Below are 22,087 nucleotides of genomic sequence, written 5' to 3'. Positions count from 1 at the left end.
TGGGTGCAAAATGACCCCATTTGCATGTTTGCTCAATATTTCACGATATTCTGCATATAATCTGCATATTCATGAAGGCAAACAGTGCTATTTTGCTCATATGATAGATTCTTGGCGCACCCTGTTAGTCGATCAGCTTTGCATACGCTGTCAAGTTTGTAAATCCTTTGTAGATGCAAACCTTGAATAGTACAACAAAATACAGTACAACAATCCCTTGTTTATCACAGTAAATTGATTCCATACACAACCGTTGCAATGAAAAACATCCCTGTCTCTCACCAGTCTTTCATTGGGAATCTTTCTGGGCATGGGGACGTCCACCACAGGCAGCTCGGCATATTTTGGATAGGCTCGAGCCATGCAGTTGCTAGCTGGACTTCCTTTCGGGATGATGGCTGTGATCTTCACCCTCTCGCATCCTTTGAGGGAGCAGAATGCAAACCGCTCCCTGTCGTTATGAGCCTGTACCTTCAGGAAGAGCAACCTGCAACGGTCACATGATTACATCATCATTCGCCATCAGCATTTATACATAACTATATATACATATATACATAACTATATATAACTATCATCACACAAATATTAATGTGAAAATCTTATTTAAGTGTACAAACTGGGTCCAATTTGCCATGTGTTTCTGACCCTGTATCTTCCTCCCAGTAGTAGTAGCCTCTGGTCAGGTGTGAGTGGTTGATCTTCTCCCTCTGCGTGGTCCTCATGAAGACTCCTGTCTTGTGGGTCTGTTTGGTCAGACGATTGTGGATGTCTGAGATGACGACAAAAGTGGTGCCTTGTGGGTAGCAGATGCCCACACTGATCCAGTCTTTTCTGATAGAACAGATAAATATGTTTACAATCAGACAAAAATAATCTGTTGGGAAAGAGATCTTGTGGCTACACCTGTGTACAAGTTTTAAAATGGTATAAATCAGTCAAGTAAAACCAGACTTATGCAGGATGCAATGCAAGATTGAAACATTTAATACAGTTTGCTTGAATACAAAAGGCAGGAGTGCCGCCTCTTCACTTGCTTTCATCCTTTGTGACCAGAAGATGGTGCTACAGTTATTTGCCTCGCTACCTTACATTCTCAGTGTGAGACCAGGTCATTTGCTGCTTTCACATTTCCAGCCAAAAAGTCCACATGGAGAAGCTTGTCCTATTTTTGTAGTGAATCCAACAACAGTTGAAGCCCGTGGCCCTCTTTTAAAAACCAATAATGTTAAGAAAGTCAGTAGCTTCTCATCAACGGGCTTTGTACAACACTTGAAATTAAACTGCAATGTTGTAGTCGGAACACTGAGGAACAGATGCTTTATAATGTCTAACCATGTGGTTGCTTTTCCAAGCTTCTGGCAGCCAAAATGGGAATGATAGTCGGTGAATGTAAGGTGGATATTCTTTTGTGCATTATTGAAAACATTCCTGTCAGTGTGGACATAGCCTTAGGGTAGGTTCATTTTAACTGACATGGAAACTCAACAACAAAAACCCAGAAAAAAACACATGTAAACCAGCTATTAATTAATTGTGCTTATGCATAAAAAGGGTGGTGTGCAACACTATACCATTGGTGTAAGGTGTTAAGCCAACATGAGTGGCCAGCATAGAGTTGATAGCCGAGGGGACTAACTAGATGAGGGATCTCAAACTTGCAGCCCACGAGCCAATGCGGCTCGCCAAATCGTGTTTTGCAGCCCATACTTGCAGAACACAACACAAAATGACAGCACAACATGTAACACATAAAAACATATAGCGCAACTACTACTATGTGTTATAATGAACAACCTGTTCAACTTCTTACAAACCAAGTACTACCAGAGCCAGCATCACTCCCAATTGGGGGTGTGACAAAACATTTTTATCTCACATTATTGCGATATTAAACTATGGATTATCAATACGCTCTCAGATTGTATCGTTTTTTAAAATTATTATTAAAATTATATAATAATATATATTATATTATATAATAATATAATATACTAGCTAGCGCCATCCCTTCTTAGTGAGTGAAATTGAGTTTGAGACCCCCGAACCAGACTAAAGTGCCTATTAAACTCAGTCAAATCTCATCATGACCACATCCGGAATCCTCGGAATTATATGTATCCTCATTATATTGCTTCAGCAATTTTAAGAGCGTTTAGCTGACCCATTAGAATCCATGTGCATATGTTTGCTTATGATCCCACTAAGCTGAAAAAAAATGCTCAACTTTTCATCGCTTTCGCCCAGATGAGGACCAATCAGTGGGATTGCTCACACAGGTAAACATGGAGGGAAAAAAATTCCTACTTTACCAGAGATATTTGACATTTCTAAAAAATAAATGAGAGAAAGTTTATCTTCAATTCTAGCAAGGGTACTCCATCAACTCGTCTTTTCTTATCTGAACTACTTTGATACCCCAAAATTCCCTCCAAATTTGACAGCCAAAACCGTGGGAGACTCCTAATTGGCTCAGCATGTGAGCTCATCACAGCTGTTGGTCGCCAGCTAAAAGGAACAGGTTGTCAATTCACTGTGCTACACATTTCTTCTGATTTTTCTTTAGGGGCAAGGGGGGAAAATGGCTCTTTTCACAGTAAAGGTTGCCGACCCCTGTCCTATACTGACAAAATTAGAAAGTGGTGTTCGGCAGTAGTCTGTAGCGCTTTGGAGTGTGACCAATCACAGCGGTGTGGGTGTGACTGGGTGGAATAAAATAAAACAGACCGTTTTGGAAATCCAAGGAAATAAAGCTGGAATAGGTGCAGATTCTTGAAGATCTAAAAAGCTTTCTGTGTAGGTACTCGTGTGTAGGAGTCCACATCTCAATACAAAGGGCCGAAAATTAGCATAATAGGACCCCTTTAAACTTTTTCAAGTATAGATATCGCTACATGAGGTCCATCCATCTATCCATCCATTTTCCTCCAAGGTAAAATACAAATATAAGGCATTCAGAAGATGCATTCAAATACGTTGAGATGATATGTAGTATTCTACACTGGTGACTGGTGTCAGTTATGTTAGTGTAAGACACACAAGCACCAAACTTTATTGCAGGTTTGAATGATCTCATTCAAAGGAGGCACAATAATAATAAAAACAACATTTATCATGATCGGGTCTGGTAAATTACTGCACTGTAAATCAGTTTTGACTGTTAATGTAAATTAATCTATCTATTGTGCTCAAATAGGGGCTGTAACAATGATATTGAACCTTGATAGGCATTAGAGACAATTCAAATTAAACTTAATTTGACCCAAAAAATTGAAGATGTAAAACAACGCTAAAAATACATGATTAAAATCCGCAAATAAATATAACAAGAATTCCCATGATGATTGTAAACTTCCAGGCTTTGAAGGGACCTGAAATCAGGTGATGCTTGATGTACATGTGCATGCCGTTTACTGACTTGTTGAAGTTAATGAGCCAGACGGTGACCTCGGCAGGTGCTGCTTGGTCCCAGTGGATGGTGTAGCCTTTTGCCAAGGTGATCACAGGCTGGAACTGCTGGTAGTGCTTCCTCTTCCCAAGAGCGCCTTCTAGTGTCAGGGGTCGATCGGGGTACTCATCTCTCACAATGTGCATGTTCAGATTGGCGGGATTACGTGTCTGGATGTAGATCTGTCGAAACAACAGCCAATAGATACTGACTAGCGATGTCTTGAACATGTAAAACATTAACATGAACTGAGGTAACGTAAAACGCTGTAACACGCAGTGTCATAACACCAAACATTGTAACACAAAATGTCATGTAACATGTAACAGGAAACCTTGCAAGAAGAAGCATCATATCAAATGTCATAACATGAAATGTCATAACATATAACACTGTATCATGAAATGAAACACAAAACAGTTTAACATAAATAACATGAAACTATAACATGAACTGAAATTGTACACACAATTCCACAACAACACAAAACATTGTAACCTACAAGACTGTATGGAACCTGAAATGTTGTAAAACAAAATCATATCATGGAACCTCGTCACATGAAACATGGCAACATGAAAGGCTGTAACATAAAATGTTGTAACCCAAAAAATAATAATATAACAAAGTGTAGATCTGTTCAATATAGAAACACTGTCAAGATAATTCATTTAATAATCACTAGGTTAAAACATAGAGGACGTTAATGAATGGAATAGTCTACCTGTGCGTAGTGGCCACTGCAGATGGCAGCCCTCCAATCAGGCACATCGATGCAGTCTGGGTGGCGCACCAGCCAGTTGTCGTCCTTAACCAGGTAAGCGCCCGGATACTCGCTAACCGAGCCGTCAATATCGTGAAAAATGGTGGTCTTGTCCCCATCCATCTGCATTTTATTAAACCACGGACCGGGCTCCCCAAAAAACACACGGGATGTGATCTATGGGAGGCACAGGGAGCACGCACTGGTGGGCGGAGACATTGGTACACATTTCATTTCAAGGAAATGCATAATGCATAGTACACACACACACACACACACACAGATAAACACACGGACACACGCAGACGCACACAAACTCACAGGTACATGGTCGAAGGTGATGTCCGTCACATTATTGTTTGGGCAGCTCTGCCATGAGTTGTTGAGTCGAAAACCAAAAGCGCTACTGTGGCGTCCCTCCAGAGCCGTGTATTTGCGAAATGTACAGTTTTGCACGTTGATGGGTCCATCGTAGATCTGCATGCCCCGGATTGGGAAATCACTGCAGGGAAATAAAAAAAATAAATAAACAAAAGATGGTATCTTGTATCATGTGAAAGGATCTGCTCCTATGAAATGGAAAGTGATAACTAAACAGTGGAGCTTCCCCGTCCCAAAAAGTGTGTCTCTCCCTCCCTTCCAGTATGCAAGACAACCAGAGGGATAAAAGTATTTTTATGAATGTATTCCATCTTTTTATATATGTCTTTCATGTGTTCTGTTGTTTGTCGGTGTCACTTACATGCCCCGCGGGAGGGTTCTACCAGTGGGGTCAGCACCGCCTGGGCCCCAGATACTGTTATCAGGGAGCGGCATCCCGTGATTGTCACTTTCACCAACAAACACAGAATTCTTCACTTGCTGACGAGAGCCATCGTCATCTGGAAATGTCCCTCCACTGCACACAGGGACAGAAAAAAATAGAACTAATAGAACTACGAGTCAAACAAAAACCTGTGAAGGAATTTATGGCTGCTGGGAGTAGGAGATCTAAATCCAGATTAAAAAAACCCCCCATCAAAGTCCATTTCAAGCATTCTTGAAAATCACCCAACTTCCTGAAATACCAAAGTTTGCAACACAGCCATGTCTCATTTAGTCTGAGATCATACTGGGAACTGAATGATGACCTCACACATTATAGTGCTGGCATTCCGAATACAATACATTATTCCAATACCAATATAAAATAGTCCTCCACATGTCTGGTGTGTGTGCACCAGTGTAGTGAAGAATTAACCATGGCAAGCTATACAAACCTCTGTTCATCCAATTTTTAACTAATTGTTTGTTTTTTTAACTAATTGATAATTTATAAAGTATATCAAAATTACTCATCATTTATACCTGATTCCGAATCCGAAACTTCACCTGCACTGTCAAGTATACAGGTTCACAGTCGCACTGGTTGAATTTTTGGCGAAAAGGTTACAGAATCGATTTAAATGCACTGAATCGTTTCGGCTCGTATCGTTCTAAGTGAACTAATATCGTCCTTGAATCGTATCGGCAACCACGAATTGTGAATCAAATTGAATCGTTATTAAAATTGTTGTAATGCGGTGTCCGAAGGCCAAACCAATTCACGAGGCAGACTTGCAGTTCGCCCAGTCTAGGCACATTTATTTAGATTGACAGAAAAAGTTACGGATAACACTAAAAATAAAATAAAATAAATTGGGAAAAAAAAGAATGACTTGACTTCCCAAAACAGCATCAAGAAAAAAAGGTATTTGCTCACATCACTGAAATCCAATACTGCAGCCACCCCCCCCCCATACATCCCCAGCTGCCCTCCCCCCATCCTCAGTACATGGTATGGTCTGATGATGTCACTAATGACATCACCAAACCTATAAAACCCAGAGACTCATGGTGGCTCCTCCCCAAACATTCCTGCAGGTGACTCCCCTGGTAAGTATCCCCAGGTAAGACAAACTCTGTACACCTGTTCGACTCCCAATTTATTATTATTATTTTTGTATTATTTATTATCAAAGTATTGCTTCAACCACAGTTGAATAATAATAATAATGTCCACAGTTGAGGTCTGGAGGTCTGCGTCTCCACTGTACACAATATGGACAGAGTACCGCTCATGAAACTCTGACTTTTTGCTTCAAACAACAGTAAGGTAGAACTCCTTTTTCAGATTGATGGTCTCCTTAACATCTCCAACATTGGGTGTGATTTCCGTCACTGGCATTGACTTACCTTCCAACCACAGCTATAGAGGCACAGAATACGGCCCATTTCGACTCAATATCGCTGCAGGTAAAGCCCTGCCGGATGAATGGAAAACTCTTTCCCAGCCATCTAACCCAATTCTTCCAACTGATCAGTTGCCAGCTCAGCCCCTCTCTTCACTAGTATGCTGACAACATGCAGACGCAGGTCTGATGATCCGACTACAAAGTCGTTCATAGACCTGCGGTCTAAGGTGTCAGGTACACTGATGGACATTCTCATGTTCCTGCACGTTGTTTGTTTTGAATAAATTAGGATTTGCACAGTTCAAATCCAATCGCACCACAGGATTCATATCATTTCTCCCAATCACGGCCTTCTCGGTCAATGAAGTCTCCCAGTAGAACTAGAGAGTCCTCAGCAGCCATGCTCTCTCACACACCCTCGAGGGACCCCAATAAAGCCTTCTCCCACAGGAAAACTTACATTCCATATTCCAAGAACCAAATTTGACAGACAAAGACAAGGTCACCCAGGCACCCAACATTGGCTGCCACCCATCGCTAAATACACTGGACTCTTATGTTTACCCTTGCAGATGGTGGGTCTACAGCGGGGGAGATGCCAACACTAAAACATCAATTTTTAGTCATGTTTTGCCACTATGATTGGACAGGCTAGGTTGTGTTGCAAACTGCAAATGTGAGTAGAAAATTAGTGCACATTACCAGGAAAGGCAAATCCTGAAGCTACAGAATTTATTTGCATTTGTAAAGTCAGATGCAGTTCATTTGAAGGTTTGAATGTCTTTGCCTCAGTTTAAATATTATAGTAGAGCTTGCTTAACTATTATACTATTGCAGTGGTGCAATGTTATGGAAATATATTCCTGAATATGTAGCATGCATGTCCATCAGCTCTGCTGCACCTAAGCTTACCATGCATTATGTAGGACTGATGTGGGGCGGGATCATCAGTATGCATCATGCCTAAAGACTTTACTCTAATTCACACCTCAGGGACAACTCTTAAATTACTTTTCACACTGCTTCAAAGCACTGTTTACCACTGCCCCCTAAGCTCCTTATAAGGTATTTTCCAATTACTCACACATGCCGAGAGAAAGAGAGAGAGGGGTGTCTTACATCACAGCTAGCAAAGGCAAACAAATAAAATAGACAGAAAATATAGTGTGTGGGCCATTCCACCGAATTGGTGCTATTTGGAAATTAATAGATTAATAGATTAATTTAAACTAACTCCAACACTGCATAACAGAATGTGTTCCAGATTTCTAAAATTCTACTTGTAAATCCTTCAAAAATTACGATAAATTATTAAAATATTAATATTATTATGTATTTTTTTACACAGTTATGTTATTTACTAGTCCCTAATAACTACACTTTTATTTTATTTTGTTTTATTTTTAAAAAATGTAGTCACAATTCACACTTACGTTGTGCCCTTGAGCTTTCAGCTTGCATCATTCGCATCCTCTGCAGGCCATGGGAAGGACAAAAGTCAATTTGGGAAGGGGGGGGTCGTTCTTGAAAATCTCAGCACAATCCTGAATTATTATTATATTATATAAATAAATATATATATATATATAATATTATATTATTTATATATTAAATATATAAAATATATTGTACATTATTTATATATTATTATATTAATAAATTATTATAATTTTTTTGTTATTTATTTATTGCATATCACTGTAATGTGCTTTGAGACAAAATGCTATTGGCATAAACGCCATGTGGGTATATTATTTTATATTGTAATATTTGATAATTGTATTTTCATGATTCCATGTTAAACACTCACTCCACACAAACACACATTTTGGCTTTGGAAACATATCCAAACTTTAAATATAGTTCCCCAGTTTTACCCCATTCACATTTTTTGAGTAGGTCAGTATGTCTATTATCAGATTTAGAGTTGATAAAAAAAGATTTAAGAGAGCATTACAACAAGCAAATGGCCTCCATAATTACTGATTCACTGATTCAGAAAAAGTTCTTACCTTGCCAGAGTAAGGCCAATGCCATTATCTGCAAATCTAAAAAAAAAAACAAAACAGAAATACAATAAAATAATCAAGTGCATTTTGAGTCACTCAAAAAAAGTCAGTGGAATGCACTCACTGGCAGTCGTCAAGCCAGACATCCCCTCCTCTCAGCCACGCACCATGATCCTGGTTCTTGTAGGCTACAAAATGGTGAATGAGAGCAGGAACTCTGGGTTTGAAAGGGTCAGCATCCTGGTGGGGGCCATACCTAAAAGGTTGACAGGTACCATCACCGGTATTAACAAAACAGACCTTTTGTCATAGACAGACACATAGAAACGTCATTCATGCATTAAGGGTCCAGTAGTTGTTGTCTTATTTCTGCCTGGCAATGCGTGCTAGAGATGTACAAGTCATGAAATCTGAACACTCGGGTTTCACTGGCTCACAGGTGCTCGACAAAAAGTTTTTTTGACTCATCGGTGCTTGATGAAGACTGGACTTTCACTGATTCACAGGTTCTTGACAAAAACTAAAAGAGTTTCACTGACTAACACATTCTTGTCAAAAACTGTAAGAGTCTCACTGACTAACAGGTTCTTGTCAAAAACCGAAAGAGTCTCACTGACTAACAGGTACTTGACGGGGCATAAAGTCTCATTGACTCTCAAGTGCTCAACGAAGACTCAAGTATCACTGATTTACGAGTGTTTATCAAAGGATAAACTTTCACTGACTCAAAGTCATCATTGGTATTCGTCAGGAAGGGCATCCGGAATATAAAGTGCTCAAGCTAGAATCAGTATGCAGATCAAAAGACCCGCTGTGGCGACTCCGAAATCAGGAAAAAGCCGAAAGAAAGAAACAAACAGGTACCTGACAAAGGCTAGAGCTTCTGGTGCTAAATGAAGACTCAGGTATCACTGATTTACGGGTGCTTGACAAAAGGCTCGAGTTTCATGACTCGATTGGTTGTTCAGGAGTCAAGTCAAGACTGAAGTTTCACTGACTCACGGTTACCGGGCGGACACTCGAGTTTCACTGACCCATGGGTTCTCAACAAAAACTGGAGTACCCAATTCACTTGTGACTCATAAGAATCGGAGTCAGTAATTGGAATCAGCTTTACCATCACTAATGTCCTCCAAATAGTTCTGGATGTGAAACATGAAGTGACAGGCTGGAACAAGTTTAATGGAGGCTGACCTGGATCCGATCAGCGACAGGAAGGGTCTCTTGTCCTTGTCATTGGCCTGAGTGGTCTTGACTCCATTGTCCAGAATGAATCCAGCCTGAGACCACGACAGAAATATTCAAATATTCAAACACTGAGCAACAGTAGAGCTTGTTAACACTTTTGATAAGTTATGCATTTTCAAGCCATGGGTTGGCAAACATTTCCATCAAATTCCACAAAAAACAGGTTGTATTTTATATTACAATTACAATATACAATATTACTAATACTTTCAATGTCAATGCAACATATACAGTGTCACTTGTGAATTGGTGAATGGCATTAAGAGAGTTAGAAGCTATGGATGCCATTGCTTTTGAGAAATGCGGATAATGTATCATTGGAAAATAATAGTATTTCATGCATAACACATGAAAAAAATCAACCTCAGCTCCAAAAGCAACCTTGTGTTACAAACATCCCATGGCGGCAGGATGACATGAGCTATGCTCCCATTAGGTTGATCCCAAGTAAAACGTAGAAAAAGGCGCAAAGAGCCATCAGGAGTGCAACACTTTCCACCAGCATGTCATAAACACTCAAACTGTCCTTAATGCGGCAGGTGCCACTCAGAATCAGAATTTATTGTCATTGTATTGCATACAACAAAATTTGAGTGCAACTCCACGGTGCATTTTGTAGAAAGTAAAAATAAGAATAAGGAAAAGGATAAAAATAAAACAAGGAATAACAAGATAATTATAAAAGTGACAGGTGCTGTTCAGAATAAGTGTAAACAGCTAAACAAACAGCTAAAATGATGCATAAGACTAAAAATAGCCAATTAGCTAAAAATGTCATCCAATACTTCTCTACAAGAGAGGAGAAATATGATCTCAGGGAAGAAGTACATTTGAAACACTTCTATGCTAGGACTACGTTATGCTAGCCATAGCATTTCAGTATGTGGAATCAAACTATGGAATGGATTGAGTAAGGAAGTCAAACAATGCACAACGATGAGCCAATTCAAGAAACAATACAAGCAGTTGATGTTTGCTAAATACAAGGATGAAGAGTCTTGAACCAGTCATGATGTGCTATATATATCACTATATTGACACTTACTATGGTACCCATTATGTCATTGGATGCTCATATCACCTTGTACTTCGGTACGAGGCAAAATAAATAAAAAATAACACAATTAAAAAATTAAAAAATTAAAAAAATTAAAAAAAATTAAAATAAAAAAAAATAAAAAATTAAAAAAATTAAAAAAATTAAAAAAATTAAAAATTAAAAAATTAAAAAATTAAAAAATTAAAAAATTAAAAAATTAAAAAATTAAAAAATTAAAAAATTAAAAAATTTAAAAATTCAAACATTAAAAAATTAAAAACATTTATAAATAAAAAATATTAGGAAAGCAGGAAGTGAACAAATGTAACAGTTACTGATTGTAAAAGTACCAAATGGAGGGGTAGGATTTAATAAGCTTTGCTTCTTCCTACTCCTTTTGGACATGTGGAACTGGGAACTGATTATGGGATGCACTCAATTGTAATCTGATGCATGTTCAAATGAAATAAAACCATTACCATTACCATTACCAAATATATGTACATCACTCGCCTATAGGTTTCCATTTTCTTTCCTGCCCTTGATTTAGTTTGCTTTCCTTCTCCTTGTTGCACACACTGTCTAATCTCACTATGTGAAGGATTGTTTTTATCAATTTTCTTTTTTTTTATCATCTCTCTTATAATGTTCATGTGTCCAGACTCACCCGGTAGTTGGAGTGGGCTCTGTTGTTGCTGAACTGACCCATAGGTGTGTGTTCTGTTTTCCCAGGCGAGTATAACCCCTCCGAGGGTCCGGTGGGTACATGGTGGAAAATAAACCAGAAACCGGTTTCCTACAGGACACACATGGAACATCTGTAAAGATTCTGTCACACAGAAGAATAAAACGGGCAAATGCAAAGCACTTTCTTAACATGAATGTACAGTTTGGCATATTTTTAATTTAGTTTCTTTTTGCAACAGTTTCTTCTTGTCAAGGGGTTTAACTTCCACAACCAGAAAATGGAGAAAAAATTATACTATATATATATATTTTTTTTTTGACATGCAGCTCATTACTACCCCTGCCATTTTTGGTCCTATTTAAATTCCTGGATCCGTTGTGTGTGGTTCGCACCTCTGAACATATCTGGATGGATTAGCTTTTTATTTCACCGTCCCCGTATGAAACGTCTACAGCTGTGTCAAATCCCAAAGTGTGATCGTAATTGGCACGCTCACACATGGAATGTGCAGTTCTGTCTGCTCGATGTGGAAGTTTGTCATGAATCTGACCTGGCAACACGGTAATGAGACAAACCCGCACTTGAGATGGAGGCTGAGAGGCATAAAAGAGATGGAAACTCACCTCTGAGCCTGCAGCAGCACAGTTGATGAGGTTGTTATTGGGGTTGGCAATCCAGAAAGTTGAAGTTGCGCTTGAAAAAAAGAGAGACGGTAACTCAGTGGGGAAGAAAAAACAGAAAAATAGACATCCCCTGCGGGATTTTGTGATGCTGCGATCGCACCAGTTAACACAAAATCAGACAAATCGTGCATATTATGCCTTGCAACTTTGTCAAATTCCTACAACTTCCCTGCAGATTTTGCCCAACCATCAAGATTTTTGCCAATCAAATTTGTCCCTGAGCAGCACTCCCTTGAGCAGTGCATGTCAACATGTAGTGGTCATTTGCAGAATGCATTTTTCAGTATATGGCGCTCGATGGAAAAAGTTTGGAATAAGCACTAGACTACAGCAGCCAGGGTGAACAACATGAATTGCTACATCATTTCTATTTCTATCAAGAAAGCCATGAAGGTCAGAATACAAGGAGGAAACCCACAATGACAATCATTTCACATAATGTTCCACTATGAAAACACAATATAGTAAATATTGTGAAGACCTTTGAGTAAACAACATTTTAAATGGCCAACTGAGAATCAAGGTCAGTTATTCAACCTTTGTCCAGGATAGTTTTCAGGGTTTTTGCTTCTTTTGTACAATAAAGCTACCACAAAAATGATGTCTTCTTCATATCTTTGTAAATTTACAAAAATATTTCAAATGCCATTTTCCCCATTGTATTTACCATATAGAAAAACTTTTTTTTATTAAGTTTTTAATAAGTAGGGGAAATCTCTTTGTGGTAAACAATTTTTACCACAACTACAACGATAATTACATCAAATTTTACATAAAAGGAAATCGATTTCGGAACTAGACCATTATTTAAAACATATTTTGTATTACTATTTTTCTTTATTATTAGCATATTGGTTCTTAAACACGCCCACAAAAGTTAATACATATACAAGTGAGACCTCTTACGCATGTTTTTGTTAATTTGTGTCAGCTCAAAATAAGATTTGTTTATTTATGATACTGGTTTTAAATTCAAAATGTTTTTGAGTAAGACTATTTAGGAACATTCAGAAAGGATTATTATTAAGGATTTGCCACAATGCACCTTTCCTTCATGAAATGCACAAATGAAAATACCTAAAACACGGGGCAATAGTAAAAATTCATCAAATTTGCAAAGTCAATGGAATTTCTTTTTGCTTTTAAAACACATTCAAATACGTATATAGAAAGTAATCATTATATTACAGTCAATATTATTTTATTACACCACAATTATTTTTGAATATTTAATGTGAGCTGCAACTCATCCCACTTTTTTAATGGTCATTGAACGCACCGATACACCAATGTATTTTCCCCCTAGGACAACACTGGACTTCAGCCACGGTCATCACACTGACAGCCCGTCAATAGCAGCTGTAACTCCAATTTAGCTGGCAGTTCAATGCCAAAATCATCAGAGAGATGTCTAAATGTGAAAAGCACTGGTTAGTTATGCCAAGGTAGCACTGTATATGACAATAAAAACAATAGCACTGCTCCAGTCTCACAGCGACAGTAGATACAAATACCTATTGTCTTGCTACAAGAGCCATGTGCCAGGGCTTTGAAAGCTAACCAATCAAAATACTCTTCTTTCTCAATTTCTGCTCAATCTGCTTCAATCAAACTACGGTGTGGGCCGAGGGTCAAACAGGCGGAGCATATGTTAATCACAGCTGTTAAAGGAAACTTCTGTTAACACGTCATTAACGCATTAACTTAACCTAATATTTTATATATTTTACCGTGATAGCGTGAAGCCTCAAGCACAATGTACCATACTGTATGAATTGGATGGAGGAGGAAGAAGGCAGGAACCAGAAGGAAACAGATCCTCGGATAATGTGGGAGAAAAGCAAATGCTTCTTGTATGCTAATGCTGGAGAAGGTGGATGATTCTGTCTACGTGAACGCCATCATGAATCCAAAACCTTTGCTGATACTCTGCGGCTTCATGCAAAGCGCTTCAAAGAGATCCAAGTCATGTGACCTGGATTAGGACACTTTATATTCAGTGCTGCTATTTAATGCTTTAAATCAAACGTATTTCGGACAAAGTGTGCAAAGAAAAGTGATACTTTGTTAGGAAATATATCCCAGAAGAAGACTTGAAATGTATTCAAATGTACTTATAAACATGATACAGTGTGAGTGCAAGTTAGAGCTGAAAAACATTGTACAGTGTGAGCTAGACCTGAGCTAGACGCTAGCGTGTACGTGCAGTGTTACCTGCAGTCTTGCCGTGGGTTGGCGACGTATCCTGGGTAGGCTCCATCAGTGATGTCACGACACATTTTACTGTCTCTGTCTGAAGGCAGGAGAGTTCCTGCTCGGACCATGAGGCCCAGACAGTGATAAAATGTGTTTCTCTCCTCTGGACCGTCCTCTGTGAAGAAACAATGGCCGAGCGCGTCGTAGCCCACCACGTCCTTGACCTGTAATGACAACGTATCGTTGATTGACATTTAATACCAACAGTGATTCAACCACAGAAGTAAGCCTTAACATAATAATGATTCGGGTGCATGAGAAAGTGGACAGAAAATGCATATTACACATCACAGCCCCAACAGAACCAATGTAAGAACCAGAATATAACAAGAAATCCCACTAATTCAGTTCCTGGTCCTCTGGTCTCTAGACAAACCAGCTGGTCTTCAGTCTTATCCTGTAGTAATAATATGTACATTTCCACATTTACAGTAACCATTACAATTTTCATGTATTTTTTTATACAATATCTTCCCTGTAGATCTTGTACATGCAGAGAAAAACTTTATTAGTGAACCTGCCAAGTAGATTTGTTCACAGAACACATCAACCCTGTGGACAGAGACATCCATTTCACTCAGGAAGGCATAAAAGTAAACATATTGCCATTTTCGGACTGCAAAATCAACGCAATGCTGGGAAAACGAAAGCCTCAATATTGACTTCTACAGAATATCTGCAGACCAGTATCTGCTCTTTGACCGCTATCACCTACTAGAACCTCCAGGACAGAGCAGAGATGATCCCCACCACTGACAATGAAAGACAAAAGAATCAGACACACATAAGGGACTTTGTGACATCCACCAGGAGAAGAAGGGTCAAGACACACCAGCCTGAGAATAGAAACAGGCGGTGAAATGTGGTGGTCTTTTATGTGGCTGATGTACCAGAAAAACTAAATCCAGCAATGTTGTTTATGCAGTAGAGTGCAGTGAGGAGAGCAATGACATCTACATTGGAGAGACCAACGTACCCTTATACGTACATATATACGTACATACATAGGTACATACGTATGCACCACAGTTCCTTTGAGCCCATAGACAGCACTCCGTTTGCATCTCAAAAAGGAAGGACAAAAACCTCCCAAAGACTGGAAGCCCTTGGAGCCACAGTTTGCATTTCTGAGCTGCTGTTATTTATGTTAGTTTATGTTAGTTGCTAATAGTAATATTAATAGTATTAATTATGAATATGAAACTACAGGGGCTGCACGGCGGGCGAGTGATTAGCGTGCAAACCTCACAGCTAGGAGACCAGTGTTCAATTCCACCCTCGGCCATCTAGGTGTGGAGTTTGCATGTTCTCCCCGTGCATGCGTGGGTTTTCTCCGGGTACTCCGGTTTCCTCCCACATTCCAAAAACATGCTAGGTTAATTGGCGACTCCAAATTGTCCATAGGTATGAATGTGAGTGTGAATGGTTGTTTGTCTATATGTGCCCTGTGATTGGCTGGCAACCAGTCCAGGGTGTACCCCGCCACTCGGCCGAAGACAGCTGGGATAGGCTCCAGCGACCCTCGTGAGGAGAAGCGGTAGAAAATGAATGAATGAATCTATAGGTGCAATTTTAAAATCAAAAGAAATATCTTAAAAATGGTCAAACATTCTTAACGAATCTAAAAAAGAACAGAATCAAAATATTTCTTGCCAAGATGTGAACTCACCAGAAGCCCATTGGAACCATGGATGGTGACACAACGAGAGAACGAGTGGTGGATAGACAGATCACTGACAGAGGAGGGGGGGTTGTAGCCTCCCCTCTCATCCACATCACCATCCATATGGAAGTGGACGGGGTAGTGTCCCATGGTCTGTTGACCCATGTGGTGCAGCTCCATGCCTGATATATGAGCGGCTTTGAATCCTCGCTCCACCTGATGATGACAAAGAGGATCCATCACTTCATGAGAACATAGCAACCAAGTTAGAAACACTTGAGGGACTGGAATGGTGGAAGAAGCTTGGTGGCGTGATTAAAGCAGCCATGTTCAAACTATAGCATGTTTGGCTTTTTTTTCTTCAACTGTTTGTGCAAACTAATAATACTTTCTGAAACAAGAAAGTTTGTGCTTTCCACAGCAGTGTTTATGATTTCGGTTTTTGATTCGGTTTTTTGACTAAATTTAGTCAACTAAACTATAAAAATAAAAAGATAAGGCATCTTTAAAGTATTTAAACTCTCGGAGGAGCATTCACTGACACTCTGAACATCACAAAAATGCTGTAACGCATGCCAAGCTCAAACTCAACTCTGAACCTCTGACATCACTTCCTGTCCAACATTGGAAATGTCTTAAATGACTTATTTTCTGTGATTATATCCCCTATACTTGGTAATAAGAGTGTAAAAGTGACTGTGGGGTGTTATTTAATGTTTCAAGGGCTCTAATTATGTTAAGAACCATATTTAGAAGGTCAGAAACAGGTTTTCTATACTCTCAGTACGAAGATATTACATTTGTTAAAAAGAAATTCACCAATCAACCACGATAAATGAGGTATTACCTTACAGTCGTTTACCTTTCTTTTAATAAAATACAGCAAAAATAGTCCTTTTTCAGACATAGTTGCGAATGATGTTTCATTATGATTAATTCATTTGAAAAGTGTAATTAATTTGATTAAAATTTTTAATTAAATGACTTAATAATAATGTATCCCTGCACTGAAAATAAAGGATATTCCGAAAAAATTGTATAGATTCCATGACATTATAAAAGTGTTCCGTCGAATAAACTTCGATTTGTTACTTTACATTCTTATTCAGCTTCTTTCCTGTGCCTTTGTTCCTAGTGGCCATTTGATGCTGTCTTGTTAACGGACTCAAAGGAATACATTTTTTTACACTTTGAATTTTCTTTCCAAGCAATTTTCCTCTGGAGATTTGCAGCACAAGATAAATGAGCAAGGTTGTGACACTGACTTAAACACCATTTGATGTTTCTGTCAAATCAGCTAATACATCTCCACTTTGTGTCATACATCTGGCGTCATTCCCTTGCAGGACATTCCAGCTCAAATGAACATCTGCTACAAATTAAAAACATGCAACGTTTTTGTCACTTTGCTTGTTGGACCGTACAAGATACATTTATCAATGGAGAGTTTTTTCTGCTTGAGCTTCATAATGCTAGACAGAGATAAAGTATTGGAACAGTATGGCAAACTTTTGTGTTTTAGCTTTAGGCTGTCCCAAGTGCGGCCTGTGGGTGATGTCATTTTCTTATCAATGGAAGACACTTTACCGGTGTAGTGGCTATTTGTCCTTCACTAAAATAATAAATGTAACTTATAATCAAAAGGCCACTGATGCACCATGGGTTTTGTTTTACGCAGGCAAAAGAGTCATTGTCCAAACAATCTTGTTCCGTTTCTTCTTCTTTCCTTTTATTACCAAGCAAGCAAACAAACAAAAAAGGAACAAGGGCCTTTTCCTGTTGCCTCTCTTGCGCTGGTACAAAAACCATAGGCCCACCCCGGTGCATGCTGGTCCTGTGAGCACTGCCTACCTAAATATATTGCAGGTGCCCAGGGTGTTATCCAATGAAATAAACCCACAAATTAACTACTAATTAACCCCAACAAGATATGATAGATAAACAAAATAAATAAATAACTAACAAGAAAATATTATCAAGTAATCCAAACAAAACAACAACAACAAAAAAATAAATCAACAGATATCAGAAACCTAGGAACACACTAATAAATAGCTCCTACAACCGGTATACTGGTACATAAAACTATCGCCCAATCCTATCGCGGCATACTGAAGGACATTCGACTCCTTGGACAGCACCTCACCAAGGTTCTTTTCACACTTTGACCAGTACAACAATCCTGGGGACGATATTCCCATTCAGCTGCAGCAGCACTCGGTAGTAACCCGTCCAGACGGTGTGACAGGAAGGGTGACCAGCAAGCAGAGGTCTTTCACGACCATCTTCAACCTCCCGCTACTGCAGACTGTTGTCGCCACACCCATAATCAACAAAGACTCATCACATCTCCAAGCAAGGAAGCAATGCTGATGACCATGACCCCTCCACACGCCTGGATGACGTCACCCTCTCACTGTGCATCTGGATGCCATTCCTCAGGAACAAAACCCAGACTGTCAGGATGGGAATCAACACCTTCTCCACTCTCCACCTGAACACAAAGACACCTCAGGGATGTGTCCTCAGTCCCCTCCGATACTCGCTGTTCTACCATTCCCATTCACTCCACACTAGCTTCTTTGCTGGTGACACCATCCTTGTAGGGATGATCAGGGATAACGTCATGTCAGCCTACAGGGAGGATGTTTGACATCTCCAGCGATGGTGCGAAATCTTGGTGCATGCTAACAACTTGGAGATGAATATAGTCAAAATAAAGTAGCAATGAGCACATCATGCTGTATTAATAATGACAGAGGAAGTACAGGGGGTGGAAAGCTTCAAGTTTTTTGGAGTCCAGATCTCAGCAGACCTCCACCAACCTTTTCTCTTCTGGTGAGTACTCCCCAAGCACCTACTGCAACTACTGATAAAGCTCTACACATCCACCGCCTCATGACCTATTGCTGGGATTGGTTGCTTCAGCAGCTGCACTGCAGAGGACAGGAGGGACCTGCACCGCAGCACATGATTTGATTCATACTTCTCCCCACTTGGAGATATTTACACTTGTAGAAAGAGGAAAGACAGAATTATGAAGAATCCCTCTCACCCTGGACACTCACTGTCCATCCTTTACACTCCTGTGTATATATATATGCTATATACGTATATATGCACCTGGTTTTGGCTGGGGCCCCCTAGCCAAATTTTGGAACCCCTTGTGGCATGCAGGTCGTAATGTTTGCCCACCCCTGCTTAATGGTAATGGTAATGGTTTTATTTCATTTGAATATGCATCAATTACAATTGAGTGCATCCCATAATCAGTTCCCAGTTCCACATGTCCAAAAGGAGTAGGAAGAAGCAAAGCTTATTAAATCCTACCCCTCCATCTGGTACTTTTACAATCAGTAACTGTTACATTTGTTCACTTCCTGCTTTCCTAATATAGTTAATGTTGTTTTATTTAATTTTTTTTTTACATTTTTTGTCCCATATCGAAGTATGAGGTGATATGAGCATCCAATGACATAATGGGTACCATAGTAAGTGTCAATATAGTGATATATATAGCACATCATGACTGGTTCAAGACTCTTCATCCTTGTATTTAGCAAACATCAACTGCTTGTATTGTTTCGTGAATTGGCTCATCGTTGTGCATTGTTTGACTTCCTTACTCAATCCATTCCATAGTTTGATTCCACATACTGAAATGCTATGGCTAGCATAACGTAGTCCTAGCATAGAAGTGTTTCAAATGTACTTCTTCCCTGAGATCATATTTCTCCTCTCTTGTAGAGAAGTATTGGATGACATTTTTAGCTAATTGGTCATTTTTAGCCTTATGCATTATTTTAGCTGTTTGAAGATGAACTATATCAGCAAGTTGAAGTATTTGTGATTTTAGAAATAAGGAGTTAGTATGTTCTATGTAGGCAGCATTATGAATGATCCTTACTGACCTTTTTTGCAGTACATTTAGCGAGTGAAGATTGCATTTATAGTTATTAGCCCATATTTCCACACAATAAGTAAGATATGGTAGAACCAGAAAGCAATAAAGAGTGTGGAGTGATTTCTGATTGAGAACAAAATCCGATCAGCTTAGATCAGAACATTTTCTTTCATAAAGAACATTAGTTCCTACTGCACAACACACTCTATCTTACCTTTATATGTCCTCCAAAGGTGTCAAAGTCAAAGAACTTGCAGGCTTCATTGCCATAACAGCTGGGCTCCATCTCACCACGAAGTAGGATGCTACGACTTAACAGACCAACCTCAGCTCTCATGTCCACACCATCCACCTCTTCACCCATGTGGATAAACACGGCTTTACCTGGGAACATGAACAGGTACACACTTCATAAGGGGTTCCAGAGGGTATCGGACCGTCACAGGATTCCAGACTACCAAGTGGGTCAGGAAGAATGGCAATCCTCACGGGACTTACCATTGGCGAGCTCCAACCATAAATTGGCACCTAGATTTGTCGGACCTTATCCCATAGACTCTCTCATCAGCCCAACCTCCGTCAAGCTCAAGATTCCACCCTCTCTCAAGGTACATCCGGTATTCCACATCTCCTGCATTAAACCTGTTTCCTCAAGCCCGCTATGCCCTCCGACCGAGCCACCGCGTCTAATTGATGGTCAGCCAGCCTATACTGCGAGGGCCATTTTTGACGTAATTGAAAATTAGGTTATGGAAAATTTTAAAATACTACCAGAATAAAGTAAAAATATGAGATGCAAGTCACAATTAAAAGAGAAAAACCTTTTACAATAAATATTTTTTGGGGGTGGCACAGCAGAAATAAAATAACAGTTGTAATTACAAGAACAAAGGGAAATATTAAGAAAAAAAATTGGCATTTTAATTAGAAAAATTTGACAATTTTTTAGACTAAACTTAAAAATAATATCCTTTTAGCAGCATAAAGATAAAATATGCAAGAAGAAATATTTTTAATAAACAAAACAAAATAAAGTTGTAATTTCTGGAAAATTAGGTTGGGGAAAAGTTTTTATATTATGGGAATAAATACAAAATATTATATATTTATAATATTATATTATTATTATATCAGGGGTCACCAACGTGGTGCTCGTGGGTGGACCACTTAAGGCACCCACGAAAATTATCATTGTTATTTTGTGCTTTAAATTTTGAATCAGAATTGCTTACATCAATGTATTTCTTTTTTTAAATCGTCGTATAACATCAAAAATTAAAAAAAATATATTTTATGTATGACGAACTCTGACCTCAAGTCAAAATACGTATACTGTAACTTCTTGGCATTGCTATACAAAATATCAAAGTGGCCCTTGCATCCTTTCATTATTCAGTATGGGGACACCACTGCTCTATCAAATACTAATTCATTATCTTTCTGTTACAGTCTAGCCTGTTCTTTAAAAAGGCGTTTGGATCAAATACTTATTTTCCCCACTGTATGTTTGAGGAATATAACTAGACTGGACTTGATCCAATAAGGCTGGGTTCATCAAAACAGGTCCAAACAAACATGGTCGCGACCACACGGACTAATACAACCTCATTAAACCTGTCAACACTGCACAAGTTTAACTTTGGCATACACGGCTGGATAAGTAGATCACTGCAAGCTATCTTTAATTCTCTCTGATCCATGTCCAAAATTTGCAACAGCAAGAAACAAGCAACCTCCTGCTCATGCAAAACCTGAGGGGTTTTGGAGTCATGTTATTTTCATGGTGTATTGAAAAATCTGGTGCTGCACAGTAGCAAGAGGAAGCCATAAATGAATAAATGAGTGGAACAAGAGGAGAGCTCAGAGTTAGTTGAGTAATATTGAAAAATATTGTAAATCACAGTCTGAGAACCATAGCTAAATGAATTCATACTTTGTTAGTGAAGTGAAGTGAGGTGTCAGGAAGTACCGTACTTAGTAGTATGCATACACATTGGGCTCTAATTTTGTGGCGTACCCCATGCAGTGATAATTTGGTCTGGCGCACCATTTTGCGCAGCCAATTTGGTAGACTAGGCTGCACTGACATGGCCGTGGCTGCGCACCGGGGGAGCTGTCCACACTTTTATATTGGCGCAGTGACAATTTTGTGACAAAACAGCGTGCCAAAGAT

General features: G+C 39.1%; 1 protein-coding gene across 2 annotated transcripts in view; it reads right to left on the bottom strand.

Moving 5' to 3' along the window:
* Positions 1–22,087, bottom strand: part of LOC131132144 (cell migration-inducing and hyaluronan-binding protein-like) — a 114,542-nt gene that overhangs the window by 7,390 nt on the left and 85,065 nt on the right. For both annotated transcript variants that reach the window (XM_058077488.1, XM_058077489.1), the window contains 14 exons: positions 20,129–20,298; positions 16,017–16,226; positions 14,306–14,511; positions 12,032–12,101; positions 11,388–11,516; positions 9,628–9,713; positions 8,558–8,689; positions 8,437–8,472; positions 4,954–5,109; positions 4,533–4,713; positions 4,173–4,388; positions 3,419–3,630; positions 649–834; positions 283–487 (listed from right to left, as the gene is read on the bottom strand). In XM_058077488.1, coding sequence (XP_057933471.1) covers positions 283–487; positions 649–834; positions 3,419–3,630; positions 4,173–4,388; positions 4,533–4,713; positions 4,954–5,109; positions 8,437–8,472; positions 8,558–8,689; positions 9,628–9,713; positions 11,388–11,516; positions 12,032–12,101; positions 14,306–14,511; positions 16,017–16,226; positions 20,129–20,298 — 2,195 coding nt within the window. The remainder of the gene's footprint in view (positions 1–282; positions 488–648; positions 835–3,418; positions 3,631–4,172; positions 4,389–4,532; positions 4,714–4,953; positions 5,110–8,436; positions 8,473–8,557; positions 8,690–9,627; positions 9,714–11,387; positions 11,517–12,031; positions 12,102–14,305; positions 14,512–16,016; positions 16,227–20,128; positions 20,299–22,087) is intronic.

This window comes from Doryrhamphus excisus, chromosome 7, assembly GCF_030265055.1.
Source record: "Doryrhamphus excisus isolate RoL2022-K1 chromosome 7, RoL_Dexc_1.0, whole genome shotgun sequence".
Lineage (NCBI taxonomy): Eukaryota > Metazoa > Chordata > Actinopteri > Syngnathiformes > Syngnathidae > Doryrhamphus > Doryrhamphus excisus.
This window is presented reverse-complemented; position numbering and strand designations above follow the sequence as displayed.